A 22,548-nucleotide genomic window follows, 5' to 3' on the forward strand; every position below is an offset into this window, starting at 1 on the left:
TGCTGCTGGACATGGAAGTAAACATAAGGCAACAACACTGTGGGCAACTCTTCAACACAAAGACCTCCAGAAAATCTTTAGTTTAAAAGCCCCAAAGCCCTGACTGTCAGAAGGTCAGAGGACTCAGAAATAACCTCCCCGAAGCCCCTTAAATTTTAAAGGAAAAGCTGCTCAGCTCTCCTACTCTTTCCTAATAAACCTCTATCAGTTAATGTTACGCATAAGATACTGTTAAAAATGGACATTGAGTCTAACTTAATAAGGCAGTTCTTAATTATAGCAGTGTTACCACATTTTCCTCAGGTTGAAAAAACTCCCTGCCTGATTATCAGCACAATTTAAATTATAATCAGGATTTTTCCCATTCCACAACAACTTCTCCTTTCATGGTCATGGTGTCTTATAGTATCCCATTAATTTCCTCAGGTCATTAGGTTTGTAAAGAATGATGTTAATGTGCATCACAGTAGAAAGGAGTAGGACTGGTGGATGAACATATTCAAAACTAGATGCATTGTACTACAGTTTTTCCAGTATCAAAATAAACCTTTTAATGAGAAGCATTATTAAAAATAATTAACTGTTCTCTCTACCCCAGAATTTAAATTAATGAAAAATAGTAAGAATGAAAATAGGAGGAAAAGATCTTGCAAAATGGAAGAAATTGCTGTAAAGCTATTTCCTGAAAAGGAGATCTGCTACTGAAAGAAAACTGTATCTTCTTTTTGTGTGATGTTTATCTATTCAGTACAAAAGGTCACATGAGACCATGCCAAAGGGTGGAGTGCACCCAAAAAAAGTGCATAGAAAAATTCTATGATTATACTTTGTATTTTATTTACTTTTTATTGCCTAGCACTTCACAAAAGACATAGCCTTGTCCCAGAGTTTACAGTCTAAGGGATCTATTTGACAGATGTGTGAGCTACAGCATTTCATAAGGCAAGAAAGGACTAAGAACGTACAACTGGTTTTGCCACCATTTATTTATTGCTGAAGCATTTCCAGTGGCCACACAGTGAGAGCTGCAATGAAAATTTGTATTTGAAGCAAGACTAATCTGAATGAAGGAGTCTCTTTTTGGGATGGATCTCTGTACCCAGATGGTTGTGCCATGGGGAGCCATTGTGGCACAGACATTTGCCTGCTCTGGAAGGAATCATTAGGAGCCCTGGCACACAGTCCAGGGGCATGGTGCTGTCTGTTTTAAAGCTGCCTCTGTGCACCTGCAACCTGCTAGGAAAGGGTGATGGTGGATCTTTATTTTTGTGTCTTTTGATAGTGAAATTGTCATTCTTTCCTCTTCTCTGTGCTCCTGATTGTTACAACCTATCCTTGAAAATTGGCACAGCCTTTACATTCCCCCTTTCTCACTCAAGACCTCCCTCAAAAAGTTACATGTCTCCAGACACATAATGACATGCCTTTTTAATAGATGGTGTAGCTGGAATTTGCATTTTGGGTGCAAGAACATATAAATAAGAGTCAAAGTTGCTACTTCAGCATGTGGTTATTTATCTACTACATATGTAACACGAACTCTGTCCATGGTGCTAGATATCTGTCTCCTCCATATCCTGCTTTTCCTCTGGGATTTCCATAAGATGAATGCCTCTGATATCTTCTCTGCAGTTTTATTCCTCCTAGCTAACATACAGCCTTCATCTCTTCTTTAGAGTAAATCTTCTCATATTATTCAAGTTCCTGCAGGGTCTTTTCATACAGGCATTTTGTTCAAGCACAAGACTATCTGATCAAGGAAATAGCCAAGGGTTTCCAAACCTTGCCAGAGGGTGGGGGGGAAAGTCATATTCCTGCATCTTCTGCAGCAGGAGTCATTCATGTGCTCAGCCTCAGCTGATTCTCTACAGAGTGAGTCTTCTCTCTAGTGGTGGCCTCCAGCCAAGGCCAAGAGGAGCTGTTTGTGCCCAAAGGCAGAGCAAGCCCTCACCACGGACTGTCAGCACTCCCCAGACAGACCCCCTCTAGTCTATTCCTCCCATACAACTGATGCATTCAACAAAACTTCTTTCACTAATTTCTAAATTTCTCTGATATTTCATTGTGGAATTCTGAGGCCTGTCCCTCGTTCCCTCAATCACCAAACACAACTTTCCTAGGCTGCCTGAGGGGAAGTAAGGGAATCCTGGGACCTCAGCTCAGGAGTGGCTTCAGCACAGCACCAGGAAAACACACAGGCTCTTCCTTCTGGTCTCCTCTTGCCTGGCAGGCCACAGCTAAACTGGTCTGTGTGGCCAGGCTGGGCTGGGAGGGTGTGCTGCAGGCTTGGCCTCTGTCACAGAACACCACAAGCTCCCAAAAGGAGCCAGTTTCATCCTGTTCCAAAACAGACCCATGGCTGCCCAAATCTGAGGACATCAGTGATGCTTGGTGGCACCTCCGTACTGCTCAGGAGGAGGAGAGAGAAAAGTCATGGAAGAAGGAGTGAAGTTGAGCCTGGTAAGAGAGGTGTGTGTGGGGTGTGTTTATAGTTTTGTCTTTGTTTCTTACCATCCTCTTCTACCCCTTACTGGCAATAAATTAAATTACCTTTACTCAATTTGAGTCTGTTTTGCCTGTGATAGTAACTGGTCAGTGATCTCCTCATCTTTACCATGACCCATCAGTTTTTTCCCCTTATTTTTCACCCCCTTCCTTTTGGGATTGAGAGAGCAGCTTCGTAGGGACCTGGCAATCAGACAAAGTTAACTCACCAGAGCAGTAGAGAGTCTAAAATCTTATCTCACCTTTCCTCCCCTCCAGCCTTAAGTCTGATTACATCCCTGTTACCTTTCCTGTACCAGTTCTTCTGTAAGATAAACATTGTCATCAATCACTTCACCATCTGCCATTCACTTCTCAAAACTTACTGAAATAGGATTTTCCCCCTTTGATACTGCAATTCTTTATTTTTTTTCCCCCTTGTGTCTTTTAAACAAAATTTCTACAGTATAGCCTCATCCCCTTTCTTTCCTCTGCTTTCCACAGCTGCCAAAATGATCCTGAGCAGTCTGGGCAAGGGAGGGTCAAGTGGAGGACGGGATTATTTCCAGGAATAGTACTGAGTGATACCATTACAGGAATACTGGGTTCATCTCTGACAGTGAACATTAGAAACCAAAGCTAGAAAAATGCTGGTTTTAACAAATGAGAGTAGATATCAACTTGAACAACTTACCCTGGGAAGTGATGGATTTCCTGTCCCTTGAAGTCTTTAAATCAAGATTGGATGTTTCTCTAAAATATATTGTCCAACTCCAAGAGAAATTACAGATTTGATGGAGGAACCTCTGGGTGAGACTCTTGGTCAGATCAGGTTAGACCACTGTGTGTTCCTTGTGCACGCTCAAATTAAATTTAAATTAGCATGCTACCATTGTGTTTGAAAAAGACCAAAGCATATGCCTCAGCTCAGTTAGCAGGCAGTACCTTGCTGATCACTATCATGGATAAAGGTCTAAAATCTTAATATTTAATACTTATTTTGCATGAATTCACATGCATATGTGCCAGCAAAATAACTAAATGTTTTTCCAAGTTCACTTGCTCTTAGTGACAAAGAACCAGACAGCCATGGAAATACTATTTTCATTGCTTTTTATCTGGGTTTACAAAGTCAAAAAGTTAAATGATGAAGAATGGAGGAAAAGAGGAACCAAAATTTGGGGAGAAATTAGGGAGACAAAGGAGGCAAAGCAAGGAAGAAGAAAAGAAAATCAAACAAGAGCGAAAGCAGAGGTTACAAAAAGAGATGGGTAAATAATGTGAAGAACAAGCCTGCCATTTCAGAGAGAAGACTGGAAAACGTGAAGGGAAAGTAAACAGAAGTAGAAGATTTACTGAAACATAAAGGAATGAGTATTCTGAAATGCAGGTTAAGTCTGTTTGCCATTGACCTGCAAAGAAATCTTTCAAAAAGTAATTAATTTACAGGAATTTCGCCGTCTCCCAAACACACACACACACACACACACACACACAGAGTCACGCGCACAGCTGGACACATCCACACTGATGAGTCTGTCTGTCTATACATCTCTGCTTTCAATGTTCACTGCTTACTCTCCCATGTGGTAGATGCTAGGAGCCCACAATCATTCTTCACAAATCACTGTCACCCTCTGCAGCAAATAGAGGGGTTGTATTTCACCCTGCAACAGGAGAGTTTGAGGACACAAGGTGCAGTAAAAAACTAAGAAAGTAAACTTGAGTGAAAGGAGGCAAAACTCTGATCTTGGAGCAAATGTGTGTGTTTCAAAGCAGAGCCATAAAGTTCACCTTAAAAAAATCACTATTCTTTCATATTGCCAATTAACATTTTAAAATTATGCTATTGCAACTCCAGTCATTCCCTGTGACTGACAGAAATATCTTGTAAAGCCACATGTGAAGCTAGAAGCTCCCTCCTCTGACATACAGCTATTGTTGGATGATTTCATTACCTATCATTTATTATATATATCTTTTAATTATTAACTGCAATAGACCCAGACTTCTAGCAGCTCCTCTGGGAAACTTCCAAGGCTTGAAGAGAAAAATTCAAAGGCACCAGAAAAAGACTAGACAGTAAAAGAGCTCCCTTTTTTTCCTCCCACTTAAAAATATTAAGAAATAAAAAAAAAAAAAAAAAAAAAAAAAAAGAAAATAGAAAATAGCGAAAAGGAGGTGGCGTTGAAGTTTTCCTTTGCATTCGCTCTCCTCCCTTTGGCACGAGTGGCACAGCGCTGAGCGCTGCCCTGCTCGCTCCATCCTCTGCCGCAAAGCGCGGCCGGCAGCGCGGAGCGCTCCCGCGGCTCCCGGCGGAGCGGAGCGGAGCGCCCCCGCGGGGAGGGGGCTCGCCTGCCCCGCTCCGCAGCCGCTCAGCGCCCGCACACCCGCCCGGCCACCCTCACTAATAACAGCGCGTACTTCACAGCAGCAGCCCCAGGGATGGGCTGCGGAGGACGAGCCTCCCGCGCCCAGCCCGGGGCACTGTCCTTGCCGGCCCGACTCCCGCTGCACAAAGTTCAGCGATGCTGCGCGCCCGCGGATAGGGGAGCGGCACGAAAAAGGCGGGGTGAGGGGGGCGAATAAAAATTTTAAAAAACCACTAGTACCAACAACAACAACAAAAAAAAAAGCCCCCCCAGAAATTAAAAATAAAGGCAAACGCGGCGCCTGCGGCCGGCGCGGCGGCTCCGCGGCTCGGGGCGGAGCGGGGCGCGCTCGGCGGCCGCTCCCGCCCGCGGCGGTGCGGGCGGCGGGGGGGGCGCACGGCGCATGTCCGCCCGCGCCGCGCCGCGCCTCCGCCAGACGCTGCCCCCCGCCGCCAAACTCACCACCATCTTCTGCATGTGCAACATTTGCAGCCGGACACACTCCGCTCCCCGGCGATGGAGACTGCGGGAAAAATCCGCCGCGGCGGCATGGCTTGCTGAAGCGGCAGCCGGGAGAGAGGCAGGGCGCGAGCGGGAGAGGATAGCGAACAAATTCTAAAACCAAACCCCACCCGAAAAAAAAAAAAAAAGAAAAGAGAAAAAAGAAAAAGAAAAAGGAGGAAACCTCTCTTTTTCTCCCCCTTCCCTTTTTTTTTTTTTTTTTTTTTTTTTTTTAATTCCTGGTTTTGTGTGTATCCTCCTCGCCCTCGATGCCTCTTTAAGCAGCATCCAGCGAGCGAGCGGGAGAAGGCGAGACAGAGAGGCAGAAGAGAAGATGAGGATAATTTGCAGACAGCTTGTCTTGTTGTTTTCTGGCTTTTGGGGACTAGCAATGGGAGCTTTTCCTAGCAGCGTGCAAATAGGTAAGCGCTGCATTGGGCTGCGTGCTTGTGTCCAGGGGTTCAATCCTTTGCGAAGTGAGTTGGAAAGGAGGCTCTGAAGGCAGCTTTTGCAGATTTCTCCTCCAGCACCATCCCATTTCCGTGCCTGCACGAATCATCCTCGTGTTTCTGTGTATGTGCCTCCGTGTGTCTGTGTGTGTGTAAATATTTCTGTGTGCGTTCGCGTGCGGGAAGGAGGATGCTTGTCTTGTGCAGAACTCCTTCCAGCCCCGGGGGTGCGGTGTCGGCAGGGCACGAAGGGGCTCGGGGCTGGTGCCCCTTGGCTGCTTTAGCCTCCTCCGACTCCCCTTGCTCTTGCCTGACTCTCGAAGGAATGGCGAGTCCTGAGCAGCGGAGGTTGCGGTAGCCGGCAGGGATGGGGGGGCAAAAGGCTACATCGTCCTTCGTTCCTCTCTGTAGTTGGAAAGTTTAGGGTTTTCTAAGTGTGTCCCTCTAGTCCTGTGCCCCATCCTCGCCCCTTTCCCACCGCCTCCTGCTTCCCTCCTTTCGGACGTGTTTGGGATGGGACGCAGCTATCTGAATTCTTTCCAGCTCAGCTCCATCACTGCATCATTTCTTGTGGACTTGTAAAAATGCTGCTAATAAGGCTGAGCTGCTCCCTGCCTGCACATGGCTGCAGAGGAGCAAAGTTCATTATCTTCCTCTTCAGTGCAGATTATCCTATGCTGAGTTGGTATTCCCTTTTTTAATCCAGAAAGCATCGTTCCGCTTAATCAGCCCGCCACTTAATGTGAGAGGCTGTTGAGCAGCTGATTTACCAGTGTGTTCAGTATCAGGGAGATGGAGGCTAAACACTTTAAAAGGTCACTGTAGTCATGACAAATCTGGGTATTTATGTATGAAAGGCTGAAAACCGAGAAGTCAGAAAAGAAGCATGAATGCATCAGGGAGGTTAAAATCGATTGAGGACGGTGATTTAAAGGCAGTGGTTGTGATTATGAATACGATTAGTTCCTTATCCATTAAAGTCTTAGGACTTGCCTTACTGTGCAGCTTTGGGAGAGACAGTTGTTTGGTTTTACAAGACAGTAAGTGGCTTGCAAATGATTTACCCAGCTGCTTTTGCTTTTTGCTTTTTTTTTTTTTTTCTGTTTTTTGTAGGTGGTCTCTTCATCAGGAACACAGATCAGGAATACACTGCTTTTCGATTAGCAATCTTTCTTCATAACACCAGCCCCAATGCATCCGAAGCACCTTTTAATTTGGTTCCTCATGTAGACAACATTGAAACAGCCAACAGCTTCGCTGTAACAAATGCCTGTAAGTAAACATGCCACTGATCCGACCACCTTACGCATAAATAGCAGTGGAAAGAACAGGAAACCACATAGTTATCTTGCATTGTAAATGTGTCGGGAAGTCTGTCTTCGGTACAGATAGCCTTTGCAGAACAGCAAAAGGGGCAGCAGTCCTCGTTAGTTCCTTAGTGGAGCAAAATCCCCTCTCCTGCCTTCTGCTGACTAACCTGATGTGACATTTACTTTGGTAAAAAGTAAACTGCAGTATTACTGTAGTTTCTTGCTTCTTTGTTTCTATGGAGATGAATTTTGTTGTTGTAAAGAAAAATTGTGAATGTGTCAATAAGTGCATAAACCCCACACTTTTGTTTGCTTCTGTGCATGCTGTGCCTTGCGTGCATTTGAAAATATATGATAATGTTTGTGCTCCCAGATGCTTTTCTAATGGCTGGAAAGGAGACAGGGAAGCAGTGGTGTGCAGGATAATATATCTGAGTTGCTTGACGCTGCAGTTGATCTGGTGATGTCACTTGAGGCAGCCCTGCTCTTATATTCTAGGTTGTAAATGTCTCTTACCATTTCGTAATGCATACATCCTGTGGATATGTCTCTGTGCATCCATACATTGGTGCCAAATCAAGTTAGTATCTGAGCTACTTGGTTTCACAGACCACCTCAACTGGAACAAATATTCTCGTCCTACTATATATTTTATAAACACACACACACCCACATACACACAGATGCACATACACAATGAGAGGAAGACAGAGCAAGAAATGCCCTTAACAAATGAGGTAACATTTATTTTCTTTAATTTCTATTTTGATAAAAGTGATGTATAATTAGCTGAACTTGCTACATTTCAGTCACCCCAGGAACCTTACCAGTGGTTAAAACATGTACTAGATATGCCTAATCTCTGAGAGGGGGACAGCATTATTTGTATTTATTTTCGTGTGTGTCTTGCTTCTTAAAAGGAATTCATGTTATTATGTAAGACACTGGTGTACAGTGGGGCAGAGCTGAATACTGTAGTAGCGTTACTACTTTGATATTCATATTTCAGGACTCTATAGGTTTTCCTCTGTAGCTCTTAAGTTTTCCAGTCCCTCCTCTCCATTCAAGAGTGAATTGCCTCTGGAAGTAGATGCTCTAAGCGACATTGCTGAGCGAGTTTAAAATAGAAGCATACTGGAGAATGTCTTAGTGTTCATGGTGCCTTTAAAATATGTGCTGTGTTTCTCTTCACTTTCTCACTGCCATCTCTGTGGCACTTTTTAATATGTAAACATACAATATGCTGTGCAGTTCTCATGAATAATTTATTGCATGATTACTAAATTTATTTATCCAAGTCTTTGCTACTTCAAGTTTCAGATGACCTTGCCACCTTGTTTAAGAGGAAAAGCTTCTGAGCTGCCAAAATGGCTCCATTCATTTTATGCAGCAAAGGGTGATGTCCCGTAAAGCGTGAATTCTATATTAAGCAATGTATTAGTTGTATTTAGTGTGGAAATCAGTATCGAATTCCTTAAGGCAAAAACATTTCAAAAGATGCTTTGAAACTGGAAGGAATCAGGTCTGTGCAGGTGTAGTACATTGAGAAAATACTACAGTTCATGTCAACTTTTGCAAGCACTGATAATATTTATTCCATGAAGACCAATGGCACACTAGCGTTTTTAAACTTAAATTTTTAGCAGATGGGATGGGACTAAAATTTTTGTGTACTAAAATCAGTAATTTTAAGTTAAGTCAATTATTCTAGATTCTGCCTAGGCATCTACTTTTGTCAATTTCTCAAGCTATTGCTACATTTTGGATTAAGGATATTGCTTAGTCTTTCCATTTGAATGTTAGTAAATTACTTCTGATTTGGACACATTTAAAATTGTCTAAAATAGCACCACTTTACTGTGTAAAACTAAACACATTAAATTTAAAAAAGTGTTTGGCCAAACCTTTTGCTCATTTACACTATTTGCAGCAGATTCTTCTCTCATTCCAACCACCTAATGCTATTTTTGCCTTATATTTAACTGAGGAACACCTCTCCCATTATGTTTGCTGTCATTTATAGAAATAGTGATTCATAACCTGATCCTTTTTTTTCCTCTTTAAGCTGAACCCAGTTTTGGTTCCAAAGTATTTAATAGCTTTAGAAATGACGAATCCTTGTAGTATGGGGAGGTGGCAGAGAAGAAAGGGTAAATTAAATGTATATGCTTATGTGTGTGTATGCTCATAAAATTCTGTACATTTTTATTAAATAGAAGTAATCCTAAAGGCCTCATTTTATGTTTCTGCTTGCCACCTAAATGCACATGTATATTTGCATTAGTCCAAGTTATCATTTATTTCATGTTTTGCACTCTTGTGCCAATAATCTGATTACTTCCTTTTAAAAACATTTTACTACTGAAGAATATATTTTAAACAACAGATATTCTCCTAATGAAATGTAGGCAAACCAACTGACAACTGAATGAACATATCTCATGTTCCTTAAGCTAAATGTGAGCAGAGTCTGCAAAAATCAATTGTCTGATAGCTGGAGGACACTGGCTTCCATGTGATTGAATTTCCTGGCTTGACAGAGGCTTCTAAAGCACACATGTGTGAGTTTTTCTAACCTAATTAAAGAAACCCCCACCATCAGCTCTGAATTAAGTGATTTCATATGTTTTAATATGAACTGAAAGCTCTTTGCTGAACCGCTGTGAAACAGTGGGTTTGGACCTTGCTGTTTGTGTGGAAATTACTCGGAGCACACGTCCCCAAACATACAGTACAAAAGCCTGAGAGCTGCTGGACCGAGATGAATATTCATGTGAGTTCAAGCATAAAGCTCTGAGACATTACCAGTTTCCTCCACTTCTGTTTCCATTTGCTGCAGAGTTTACTTGTGCAGATTCAGGGCCTGACCCTTTGCATGTGTCAGAGACAGTAGACAGATTATTTCAAAGGATTATGGATGGCATACTAGCAGGTAACTCGCTGCAACACTGGATAAACTTTAATGGTTTTTTTTGTTTTCACTAGGTTAAAAACATCCATCAAAATGTTCACCCAGGATACTTTTGTAACTGGAAAATTTTGTGTGTTCAATGTCACAGCTAATTTCCAATGGTTATTTTATGCATTTTTGTTTTCATCAAACAGACCCTAGAACATTAGTATTTTTATTTTAAATCTTGAATGCATATGAAACAGGTTGCCTTAACAGATAAAATCTGTTGTGAGTTATCAAAAATGATGTGATCTATATCACTTTGGAGATTTCAGTCCTTTTTCTTTTCCCTTCACATTTGTGTGTTTTATTTAAACTCTGTTCATTTCTTTTGCACTACATACATTATTCAGAGAATCCCTCTTACTGACAGAGCTGAAATTATTCAAAAACATGAATAGTACAAGATTCTTACTCATCAGAACACAATACACCAGAGCTGAAACATTTGTCTATTGGCATACATTGGTTTGCCACTTATAAGCAGGAAATTCTGCTCATGATTAGAAATCTACCTGTATTCAGTTTGATTTCAGATGTTGGAGCAATACATTGATTTTTGGAGGGGATTGTATATATTTATTCTTTAGCTGAATGCAAAATAATTTTCCTCCCTCCGTGCACCATCTATATAGTACATTAGTATATCTCAGCAACGCAGTCAACATTAAACATGCTTGAGTAGTTAGGAGAGGTAGTGCTATTGTTTTACAAAGAACTATTTGCCTTTCAGCTCTTGTGGTTGAGAATTTTTCTCAAGCTGAAGTTTGAACAATCCTTAATCTGTAGCAGCTTGCAGTTCTTGCACAGAATTAAGCTAAAGGGAATGAACAGAGATTGATTCCAGTCTTTCATTAGTGTTTTATAGTAAAAGTAAAGCTTTTCTCTTTCAGTCTGTTTGACTTAATGTGTATTCTGAGATGAATATATACCTAATAAATGTAATTTAGGGAAAATGAGACCCTTCCTTCCTCTTCTGCACAGTTCCATTCTTACTAGATTTTAATCCCAGTAGAGGCAAACCTCCCAAAGCGTAATCTTGTTTATGGGCCACATGAATGAGAAAAAAAGCCTACTGAAATAAAAAAATTTGTATCTCGGAATAACTTTCCTCTTTCTCCAAGAGTTAGTGCCTTGGGCTCTTGTGACCTCTAGATTTCTGTGGGGTTGATGACCTGAAACTGGAGGGCCTGATTCTGCCTCACTAGTGGGAATGCAGTTTCTGGGGAAGATCTACTGAGGTCAGAGGCAGCACTGAGGTCAGACAGGAGCCTCCCTTGTCACTCTCACCTCTCTGTATGTTTGTCTCTGGGTTTGTACATGCTCCTGAGGGGAGCAGCAATATCATTTTGGAGTTAACTTCCTGCTGAGAACTCCAGAAAGCTGAGGAAATAGACTCACACATAGTATTGCCCTTATATTGTGACTATCTGTCATTTTACTTACAGGAGTTTTCAACTTTGATTTCCTCAGCTGCATCATAATGGGATTTTCATTAAATTTGGTTATTAATTCTGCTTTATAATTACAACTCAATTTAGCAATAGAAGCGTAACCTTGGTTGAATAATCAGTGTCATTTAAAAACATGATGTTCTTTATTTAGAAAGTGAGGTTTCATACAGCTGAATGGTGTTTTGCTATCAAGAGCAGTGCAGTATTCCCAAGGATGCAGTTTGGAGTGTGTTGGGAGTTATCATACAGTCAGGTTTTAACTGCAAAAGCAAATAGTGTACCAGTTAGCTAGAAAGATGGAACTGGATTAAATTTTACCCTTCTAAGACAAATTCAATTACAAAAATCCTTTTGAAGTGAGTGTTTTGCTTTAATATGTGGAATTTATCTCAAGCTAGACTCCAATTATTTTTAACAATTTCTCTTAACATTTTTTATTATTATCAGTTGCTGATGGAATCAAAGAACGTGTGTGTACTTGGGTGTCATCTACCATAAGAAGGATTCTGTATATTTTTTAGAAATAAGAACATCCATATTCAAAGAGTTTCATAGCTCTAAATGTGATATTTGTAAATAACCATACAACAGAGAGATCAACTCAATATCTCCAGTCCATCAGAGTCTGGTTTTAATTTTCAGGGTTATTGTTGGGAAAATAAATGATGGGCCTTCGCTGACCTACAGTCAGATTTCTACCCGGGAAATCCAGAACATTTATTTCCCTCGCATTTGTCCTAGCATGTTACTGGACTGACTAAAACTTTAAACTCAAAAGCTTTATAGGAGCCTATAGAAATAATTTAATGTTCATTTCAGAGGATTAATAAGAAAGGCTGTGTTCCTTCATTCCTTTTGCAGAAGGCAAAGCAGTGCAGTACTTTTTGTGTAGGACAAAGACTTTAACAAGTAAATTAAATTGATTAACTTCAGCTTTATCATTGTGATCTAAGTTTGTATGCTAGTCAAAATAAGTCATGCATTTCATTTCTAGGTCTTGATTGTTTTGAGACTTGCTTGTTCATGAGAGGGGAAGACGTCTGCTTTGATTTCTTAACAGTTTTAGATCCCACAATGAATTTTGCAATTCCAGATTGTGAGCAGGTGAAGTTCTTTGGATTTAAACACGTTGGACCAAATAATCATTTCTCATAGTTCCTATTCCTTAATATATGACTGATTTAAGGGTATGAAATCTGTACTAGTGCAAAAGTGAAGATGTCTTTGTGATTGCACCAGTGTAATTACAGGGAGAATTGGCCTGTTCTCTTGATTTCCATTCCTCTGGGCACTTAGCTTGAGGCAAAGATTTTGGACTAGTACAGCACCAAGTCTGCTTCTGCAACTGAGGTGGGCACACCAAAGTTATGTGGTAGGACACAAAGTCAATCTAGATAATTTATTGCTGTGTCAATCAAAAATTGTTCTAAATTTTGGAAAATAAATTTACTCAAAAAGTATCTGATCACAGTGTCTTGTTTTGAAATTTCATCATTGCTTTACTTTTAAAACTTTTCTCAGATGTTTTAACATCTTCCTCAGTCTAGTATAGGTTCTTACATAGATTTTTGGTTGTTACTATGGCTTACAAAGATTCCTACTGGCATTTATCAAAGTTGATGTGAATTCATTTGTTTCTCAATGCAGTTATATCTTGAGTTATCTCAAAAATTCTATATTAGTGCTGCCTGCTTTCAGGCACCCAAGTTCAAATAGGAAGGCTACCCTACATTTTGTTACTCAGAGATATTCTAGTATTTTCCAGAGTCCTTAGCAGCCCCTGCCTTCCTCTTGGGAAGTGCTTATGGCTGAGCACTTGGGAAAACCTGTCCTCCTCTGTGCAATAATGCATGGGGCAAGTGTCTTCTGTCGGTGCTGCTCCTTCCTTGTGAGGACTGAGTTTCTTCCCTGTTTTTCCCATAGTCTAGACGAAGTCTTCCTGACTTGTACAAGTAATTGCAGGTTCCATGTGGTGAGAAGATGCCACCAGAGTGACACATACCCATCACCCTTGTCCTGACAACACATTGGAAAGACCCATATCACCCTTCCTCTTCAGCAGTTCCTCCAGAGCTGACTATAGCTAAGGTTTATGTTGGACTCAACTGGAAATACCCGGATACTTACAACAAAGCTACTGTAATGGCTGGATTTTGACCAGCTATGCTAGCATTAGCAAACTCCCATGCAAACACTGGCCCTTGTCCTGCAGGTTTTTTTTCCCCCAGAAAGAGCAGTTTGTGATTTAAATAGGGGCTCTACCTGAGCAGTGATTGCAGTTTGGAACCTCTTAAAAAGAAGGAGTAGTCGGAATCCAGTTTATTTGCAAGGGGGATGTGTTCGCATTTTTCATCTCGTAACTCAAATTATCTTTCATCTAATAATCTCAAATTTTTAAACTTACTAAATTGCTTAACTCCTATTAGTTTTAAAAACCAAAATGTTTGGCAGTTGGACCCCTGGTACATAATTGCCTGTTTACAAAGAAAGTCAGTTGGGCTACTGTTTTCTTGTGTTCCACAGGCTACTTCAATGTTGTATTTGTATGCAGCAATTGCTCCTGAAGGATGCAGGCTTGTGCAGTACCTTTCACTATATTCATGACCAACATGCAGTTGTTTTTTCCTGCAAATACAAATACAGCCCAAGAGCAAGAAAAAGTACTTAACAGTTTTCACTAGATTATTTATTAGACTGTTTGTGGGGAAAAGCTTTAAACACATTTTGAAGATGTATTAAAATACATTTTTTAACTACTCATAGCAGCTCTCTGTTTCTTGCTTTCAGACCCTCTGTGGGGTAGATTTCTGCATGCACGCTCTTCCAGTAGCTTCTGTGGTGTATTTTTATAATGAACTTAAACCCATGAAAATGCAACTTCATTTTTTATTTGCTTCATTTTTACATTTTTTATTTTATGTTTTTGACGTAAAGTTCAGATCCACCTAGTGAATATCCGTCAAATTTTAGGGAAGTTCACAATACAGAAAGTTAATTGCTGAAAAGAATTGAAATCTTTATGCTTTGCTTGCCACAGATTTCAAGGATATGGAATTTACATCTTCACATTGTGGCGTAAAAGATGATCCATATGTTAGTGTTAGAAATTATCACTCAAAATAGTTAAGAATTATTATTAAAATAATTTTTTGTTAATTTCTTTATCAGATATGCATTACACTTAATTTTTTTTATTATTGTCAAGGTCCCCTTCCAACCCAAATCATTCCACAATTTCTTTTTGTTAGAGATTTCACTGATGTCACCATGTCAGGGTCAGATCTGTTTTCCCAGTGGGAAAAGCAATTCATGTAATAGATATTCAAGGTAAAAACAGCAGCAAGAAAGGAAATTCTTGTAGAAAAGAAAGTATGAAATGTAGCATATTATTTGTCCCCAAAAGCTTCCTGTGCTATTTTAATATTCCTGATGTTCAGTAGAGGTGTTTCATGCTACTGGTTAATGTGAGATATGGATCTGGATGATGCTGTGTTAAGGTCTGGAAAACATTGAATATAAGGGAGAAAGATTTTATCAAACACAGATACATTCATGTAACATTCAGGAGAGAAAGTTATAATAATTTTTAAGTAGTATGTGGCTATCAATAAACGGAGCACTCTGTTTTCTCACCTAAGCTGATGGGGAGACAAGGGAAGAGGCTTTTACAGGCCCTCAGTCTCAACAGAGTAGTGTAGGATCGTCTTTCAATGATTTCCTCCAGGTTTTCTGTATGGATCTGTCCTGGAGAGGTTTGCTGATAAGAGGTTTGCCTCTTCACCCTTGGTAATTTCCTTTCATTTAAATGGAGAAGAGTGTTTAAGAGTGGACTTTTCAAAAACACTTCAGCTGGAAGGATAATTTCCTTCAAAAATCAATAGTCATGGGCTCTTGGCTGACTCAGGAGTTTTTCTCACTTCTCCTCCAGGTAGAAAGCACAAGCCAAGTAAACCGCTGGGTTTTGGGGCTGTTTCCATACCCTGTTAACACTGTCTCTGTATCTAGCTGTTTTTGTGTCCTCCAACTGAGAGCTGGTCAGGAGTTTTTCTTTCTCAGGTCCTTTGTTTAAAAATCAGTATCTTTGGTCAGCTTCTCACAGGTAAAAGCAGCAGAGTAATACTGTATGACATGTTATTATATAGATCAATTAATAATTAGAGTTGCTGTCTGGAGGCACAAACAAAGATCCAACCTCAAGATGAAAGATTCAAGAAGAAGAGCATAAGAAGTGTATTGGGACAACTTTCATTGGCATTTGCTGCAGGATTACATAGATCCCATCAAAGTGTGTGTCTGGAAGGTCAGGTGTGGTGCTGAATGGAAGTGATCCAAGTTAGAAGTCCTTGCAGATGATGAGGAAGGATGTGAGAGCAGTCTGAGGGAGGAAATGTTGACTGATGGCTACGAGCATCATTGCTTCAACAAAGAAACAGTAAAGATCACCAAGTGAATGGGAGTATGGATAGTATGCAATCATGTCCACAGATAAAGGCTTGGTGGGACCATTTTGGTCACTCACTGGGAGCATCAAGATGCCTGTCAGACAGCCTCAATACCTTTATCCAACCTGTAATTTTTTTCCCAAATAAATCCAGTCTTGAAGACAAAAAAAAAAATCTCAGGTAAATTGTCATGTCATCAACACTTCGTTGGGATATGTCACCCAGCATCTTTGTGTTGAATGTGGGAGCTGTAAAGAGTAGGAAAGGAAGAGGTCTACTGGGTTTATTGTTGGCTTTTACTTTGGAGGGATAACATAATCAGCATGATTTTTCAGAGTTGTGCACCTCCCAGAGCCCCTGAGGTTTGTTCTGTATGGTTGCAACTCTGTCTTGCCAGCACAGAAAGGTGGCTTGGGACACCTTTAGTAGCATGGTTTAGGTATGGCAAGACATGTAAGGACTTACTGAGGCCTTTTTCAAGGTCTCTTGAAAATGCTTAGGGTGGACACAAATGGTAGGGCTTTTTCCATCATTAAAAAAAAAAAAAAAAAATCTCCTAACCCCAGCGGGGACTGTGGCTTGAAGCAGCAGTGATATAAGCTTGCTAAATGTGTTCCAAGACCAAATTAAGCAAATTTTTGCTAACAAATGTGTGCTAATCCCCATTATTGGTATTCACAGACTCATCTACCTTCAAATACAACTTAATGGTCATATGTGTTACACATATTTCACTTTCTATGAGCCACAGAGGATGTGAATCTATTACTGCTTTCTCCTGGAGGCTTTGGGCTGTTAGCTTAAGATATCAAGAGTTATGAATTTAGCTTTGGAAATCCCTAGTTTCATCTGCTTTGTGTGTCAGACGAGATTGCAGACTGAACACAAACATGATGATGAATGAGATTTAAAACACAAGAATATTTGCAGAAAGCAAAAGACTGAATAAAGGAATACAAGAAGTGCTCCCATAGCTGTCTTTGATGATCTGTCGCAGTGTTCTGAATAGCAGATGTATATGGAAAGAATAACAAAGGACAAACCCTTTCTTTCCTGATACTATTAAGTCTCTAAAACAGGGACAAGTAGTAACAAAAGACCTCAGCAATTAATTATTGTTGTAGTAATAGCTGTATTTACAATGTTCTGTTTACTCCATCCATTAACTGCTTTGCTTAAATTATTTATTATTCAGTTATTATTGAAATCAGCTGGAAAATGTAAAGGTCTTTTCAGATAACTCAGAAAAAGAACGGGCGCAGTTAATGCAAATGCATGTGTGCAGCAGGTAAATGACACGGTTTCGGCAGGGGCTGCCTGAGATGATTTGGAGCCCAGCTGGGAGGTGGATCTGCCCTGGTTCTTCAGGCACATTTGCAGACTCAGAAATGAGAGATTACCCAGAGTGAGGAATTTAATTTAGAGTTTGAGATCTTGCCCCTGAAGTTGCTCTTTGCCCTCCGTGGATGCCCAGCTGGGTGGGAGAAGGCTCCAAGATCCATCAGGAGCTATGTATTAAGGAAACATCATTATTTGGTGTTGGAGAAAGAGGATTCAGAGTGCAGAGAACGGACTCACATGGAGCATGAAGCACCTCTTGCTGCATGGGGAATTTTCTGCTTCTGGAAACACCTGGAAGTGTGGCTGGTGCTTGTGAACCAGGCATTATAGCGGGTGCAAGCTGACATGACTTTGTAAAGATTTAAGGTGAACATTTGGTTATGCCAAGCTGAAAATGTAGTACAGAGAGGGAGTAGGACCTAGACCAGACATCCAGTGAAGCACAGGAGGAGTTATGGAATAGCACAAGATTAAAATATACTCTTTCCAAGAGACACAGAGGAAATTCCGTTCGCTTCTATCAGCTATCCGCTTCTCTCTTCTCGTCTTCTGGTTTTTGTTGTTACATGCCCCAGCTTTACATGACAAAATGAGAGCAGTATTCAAGAAGCACCACCAGTGGAAGCAGTTGATGTGGTGCTTCCCATGCTCTGCACCACTGAAGAGGATCCAGGCATCCCAGAACCAAATTCATCATGTCCCAGTCCTACCCCACAGCTAGGGACAGGCTGTTGTCCTTCTGGTTCAGCGCCAGAAGCCACAGCAGCTGATTAGCTCCTGTAATGTATTGATTGCAGATAACTGTCAGCTTAACTACTGCAGGGAAAGGAAGGAAAGGGAAAGAGCATAAAACATTTGATTCTTGGTCACAAATAAAAAAGAAATTGCATCCTTATATGACCTCAGAAGAACTCTGCCTGTTTCCATCTCTGTCTTACTCCCCCAGGTCAGACTTGGACTTCAACATGGTCAACACTTTGAGGGAGTGGTGATGCTGTACCACAAAAACAGTTCATGCAGATGAATTGGATTGCTTCCCTCCGTTCTGTTCTGGGTCTCTAACAGATGTTGAAGGACTACTGTTTTTTTAATTTCCTGATGAAAGGACCAGAAAGGCCATCATTCTTTTGGTTACTGTTTATGATGGGAATCTCTTGCTCTTCAAAACAGCTGGCAGGAACCAGAGATTCACAACTTAATCACGTTTTCTTTGTCAGCCTTTCACATACTCCGCTAAATGGGAGACTAGCAGAAAATCCTTTGAGCAATTACAATAATAGGATAATAATAATTTTTGCAGTTCCTTGCCCTTATGTAGTGTCTGTGAAATTAAAATGAGATCCAGCATAATGTTACCCATTTGAAAAGGCGTGGATATCCACTTTCAGGAGCATCACCTTGAGAAACTGCTCTCCAGGGCCTTACCTTCCTGCTACCTTTTATTTTAAAGCAGGGCTGTACTGCCACCTTCCTATTCACGTCTGTGAGCAATTGACTGCACAAATGAAGTCACGAAAGAGAATGTGAATGAGGAGAATCGGCACCATGAAGAAGTTTTTTTTCCTCTTGTGCCTATAAAAGAAGTGTTTTTTTCCTCTTGTGCCCATAAAAGACAGGAGAACATTAAAGGATAATCTCTCCAGTTCAGAGGGAGCGTGCTTACATAAGATATTTTCCTTTCTTGACTGCATATCATGTAGGTCTTAGAAGTACTAGTTAAGAGAGTGAAGTGAGTGCCACCAAAAATGTAACCCACAGGTATGGCTTTAAGCCTGCTGATTTCTTAAAAGATGTGCATTACAACAATGTACTGCCTTCCTGTCTGGGAAAGTATTGTCTGCAAACTGTTGGATTATTGGCACAGTAAGTTAGTAGTTTCTAACTACTGAAATAAAATCCCTCAGGGCCTTTGCTTGGCCTCAAAAAAAGTGTTTCACATTTAACTAAAATTATAAGGTTCAGTGTCAAGCTTTCAAAACTTTGTACCTATTGTTAGTGCTGTAATGATGGTAAGTTCCTTACGGTATATGAAGGAATAAAGGGGTGCTATAGTTTTTCCACTGAGACAAAAATAGAAAACTCATTAAAATCCTAGCGTTCGGGATTTTTATTTTACTTGTTGATAAAGACTTTCCACACTGAGAATAATGTGCAGTTTTGGATTTTAGTGGGAACTTGCCCCTTTTTCCACCTCTCAGCAGACAGAGATGGAAGCATTCAAAACCAGCCAGGAACAAAGCAGACTATCTCCCTGCATCTGTAGCATGGGTGACTGAAAGAATTGTTTGTCACTTGCATTAATGTGTCTGTCCTGATGCTTGACTTCAAGAGAGAAAATAAGGCCTCAGACTTCCTAAAATCCAGGATGTACCACAGTTCTGCTCCCTGTATAGCAAGTTGTTACCCATAGTGGAACTCCATCGAGGGCAGCTTGGATGTGGCCATTCCTGGTGCTGCACTGGATGAAACGCTTTTACCACTGGTCATCACCATTGCATGGAAGGCAGTGTCAGATATTATACAGTAATACTTCTCACTCTCTTTTCATCCTTACCAAACAGATGTTTTGGTCCCTGATGTCTGTTTGGCTGTAATCCCCTGGAATTTGTAAACACCCTACAGGGGTCCCAAAGGATTGTAGCAGAGGTTTGCTGGAATATCTCATTTCCACCATGCCTGTGTTTACCCAGATAATTCTGTCTCCATTTGGCTTTGTGAAGGACATGAGGAGAGCAGACGATGGTGACCCTGTCCTTATTTGCGCTTTTTACTCTCGCATCTACATTTCATCCAGTACAGCCTCTACCAAGATTAGTTTTTGGAGCTTGGACTTTTTTCTTAGGATTGTTACTTGTGTTCCAAATGATACACTTGGTTGACAGTGTTTGTACCCAAGAAAGGAGGTTTGGGATAATAGGAGCAAATCACTGAGGCTACACTACAGCATTTTGGGATAGTGTCTTAGGTTGAGCTGCAGATACAAGCAAAAACATCTTACTTGGTTTTTTCCATCTGTATGTAGAGAAAGCTCTATAAAACATTTAAATTCCTTTAAAATGCTGTATTTTGGCTTTATGTGGAGAATTGCAAACCTTTAGGAGATGCTTTTCAGGAAGAGACTTTAGGGTACTTTAAGCATTGCACATCCCGGCAGGGTAAATTCCAATATCCTGTTGGAAGCCTGGATGGGAGTTATTTTACTTAGACCAAGTTGTTAATTTCTGTTTGAAACTGTTGCCCAGAAGCCTGTGTAAATGTGTATAGCTGACAGACAGCTGTCCTTCTGTGCATATATTTTTGTACTACTTTCATCCACTTCAATGGTTGAAATACTAAATCTAGCACTCAGACAGCTTTTGAATTTATGCCAGTCCCTGAAGGACTTTGGCTTACAGTTATTCATATAGGTAGTTTTGAAAATTTATGACAGAAATAATAACTCTGTGGTAATATTCATCCAGTTGCTTATTTAGAGCACCCAGTGTGAGATCAAAAAATGAGCAGCTAGAAATTCCTGGGGCAAAGCTTTGGCTCGGTGCTCTGCTGTCCCTCTCAGGAGGGGGACGCCAGAGACATTGCAGAGACTTGAGGCAGTTTTCAGAATTTGTAGAGATGTGAAACCAAAGTGAAATTTCTCCCGGCAACTAGTATATTTAACTGTATTTTAGGTGCTTATCTCTTTCAGCCTAATCATTGTTTTCTAATATTCAGGAATGTGCACATGCGTTGTAGAAGCATTTAGTGAGTGACCTCTGTCCCACTCCATGTGCTGCTCGGGGCATGATAGTGATTTTCAGCAGCTTGTTCTGCCCCTCTTGCCCCTCTGTCATTGTCTGTGGTGTTGCACACAGCACACTCTGGGTCTCAAGAGGCTGTGGCAGATCTCTCGGGTCTAGGCAGTAAGAAGGGCACCCTGAAAAAGCAAGAACAGGCAGGAGGAGATGAGTGGAGTCAAGTCCCAGTGAGCTGCCTGATGTGGTGCTGCCCTTCCTTCTTTCTTCCCTCTTGGGCCATCACATCCACCAAGCTTCATGAAAGGAACAATATATTTCTAACAATATATTTCTTTTTTTTTGTTGTACCTGCCATCTGTGTTTTCTGCATTCTTTACAACTGTGACCTGAAGAAAAGTCCCTTTGCAGAGAGGGCAGCACATATCCTTCTAACATGTATGTCTTTGTAAGAAGAGGGTTAGTGATGTGATCAAGCGTGAGCAAGAGATGTGAACATTTGGGTGTGATCTTTCAGATATGCTTGGGATGATAGTTTAGCTTTGATGTTTATTTTTGTTTGGTTTTTTGGAGGTTGTTTTGTTTTATCTCAAATTCAAAACTAATAATAAAGACTCACCTGCATAAACCTTAAAAAAAAATAGAAAAAAAGAAGAAAAACTCCAGAGTGGGTGAATGTGGGCAGAAACTTTCTATTTCAGCAAGGCACACCAGGGCAGGTGTGTTGGATTGGACTTTTTAATAAAAATAACTGGTGCTTTTTTATATACCTTGAAATTATGTGGGTTTTCTTCTTGCTCTTCAGGGTTAATATACTGTGGCCATGCCATAAGAGTGTGTCTGCTAAGTGTTTCTAGCAAGAAAATGAAATGCTGCCAGAGACCTGGAGATCTGCATACCTTGCTTTTAACACAGAGCGACAGCTTTGAATCACACATTGTGCTGCTGCACAGCCAGGACTGTAAATACTGAATTTTAATTATCAGGTGTATTCATAATTCATTAATAGCAGGTAGACAAATAGACTGGGCTGGCTTTGCAGTGCAAGAAAGATAAATGGAAGATGGTACATAGGTAATAGATGCTGGAGTAGAGCGTGTAGAATTTTTCTTTCCTCCATTTTGTCTTGCTGCAGCTATTTGTCTTGAACTCTCAAAGTCATTCCAGGAAGAGAGGCTGGAAATAGGACAAATGTACATTCATCACAAATGTTCAGAATTCTGAAACAAAGCTTTAAATATGGTGTGAGCAGTTAAATGCAAAAGCTACAGGATCAGCCATGATGTTATGTATGCTCTGTGGCAAATATTTCTCTATTTATCTAAGAGCAATCACTGAAACTTCAGATGTAATAAATTTAAAAAAAATTCTTCACCATGTCCATTGCATTTGTTCTTGAATGTATAAATCTAACTGATTAATGATAAATATTCTAGGAATTACTTATCAGTTTGGGTGGTATGATAGATGATATGTCAGTGATTTAATGACATAAAACCATGTTTAGGTAA

General features: G+C 40.6%; 1 protein-coding gene across 6 annotated transcripts in view; it reads left to right on the top strand.

Moving 5' to 3' along the window:
- Positions 1–5,480: 5,480 nt before the first annotated feature.
- GRIA4 (glutamate ionotropic receptor AMPA type subunit 4) overlaps positions 5,481–22,548 on the top strand; it is a 214,983-nt gene continuing 197,915 nt past the window's right edge. For 5 of the 6 annotated variants that reach the window (XM_054272066.1, XM_054272070.1, XM_054272068.1 and 2 more), the window contains exons 1-2: positions 5,605–5,779; positions 6,920–7,078. In XM_054272066.1, coding sequence (XP_054128041.1) covers positions 5,692–5,779; positions 6,920–7,078 — 247 coding nt within the window. In that variant the 5' untranslated portion in view covers positions 5,605–5,691. Of the gene's footprint in view, positions 5,780–6,919; positions 7,079–22,548 lie in introns of all 6 variants that reach the window. The other variant, XM_054272071.1, reaches the window with a different exon arrangement.

The sequence above is a fragment of the Melozone crissalis genome, unplaced genomic scaffold (assembly GCF_028551555.1).
Source record: "Melozone crissalis strain CALT ecotype California unplaced genomic scaffold, PUWL_Pcris_2 ptg000013l_1, whole genome shotgun sequence".
NCBI lineage: Eukaryota > Metazoa > Chordata > Aves > Passeriformes > Passerellidae > Melozone > Melozone crissalis.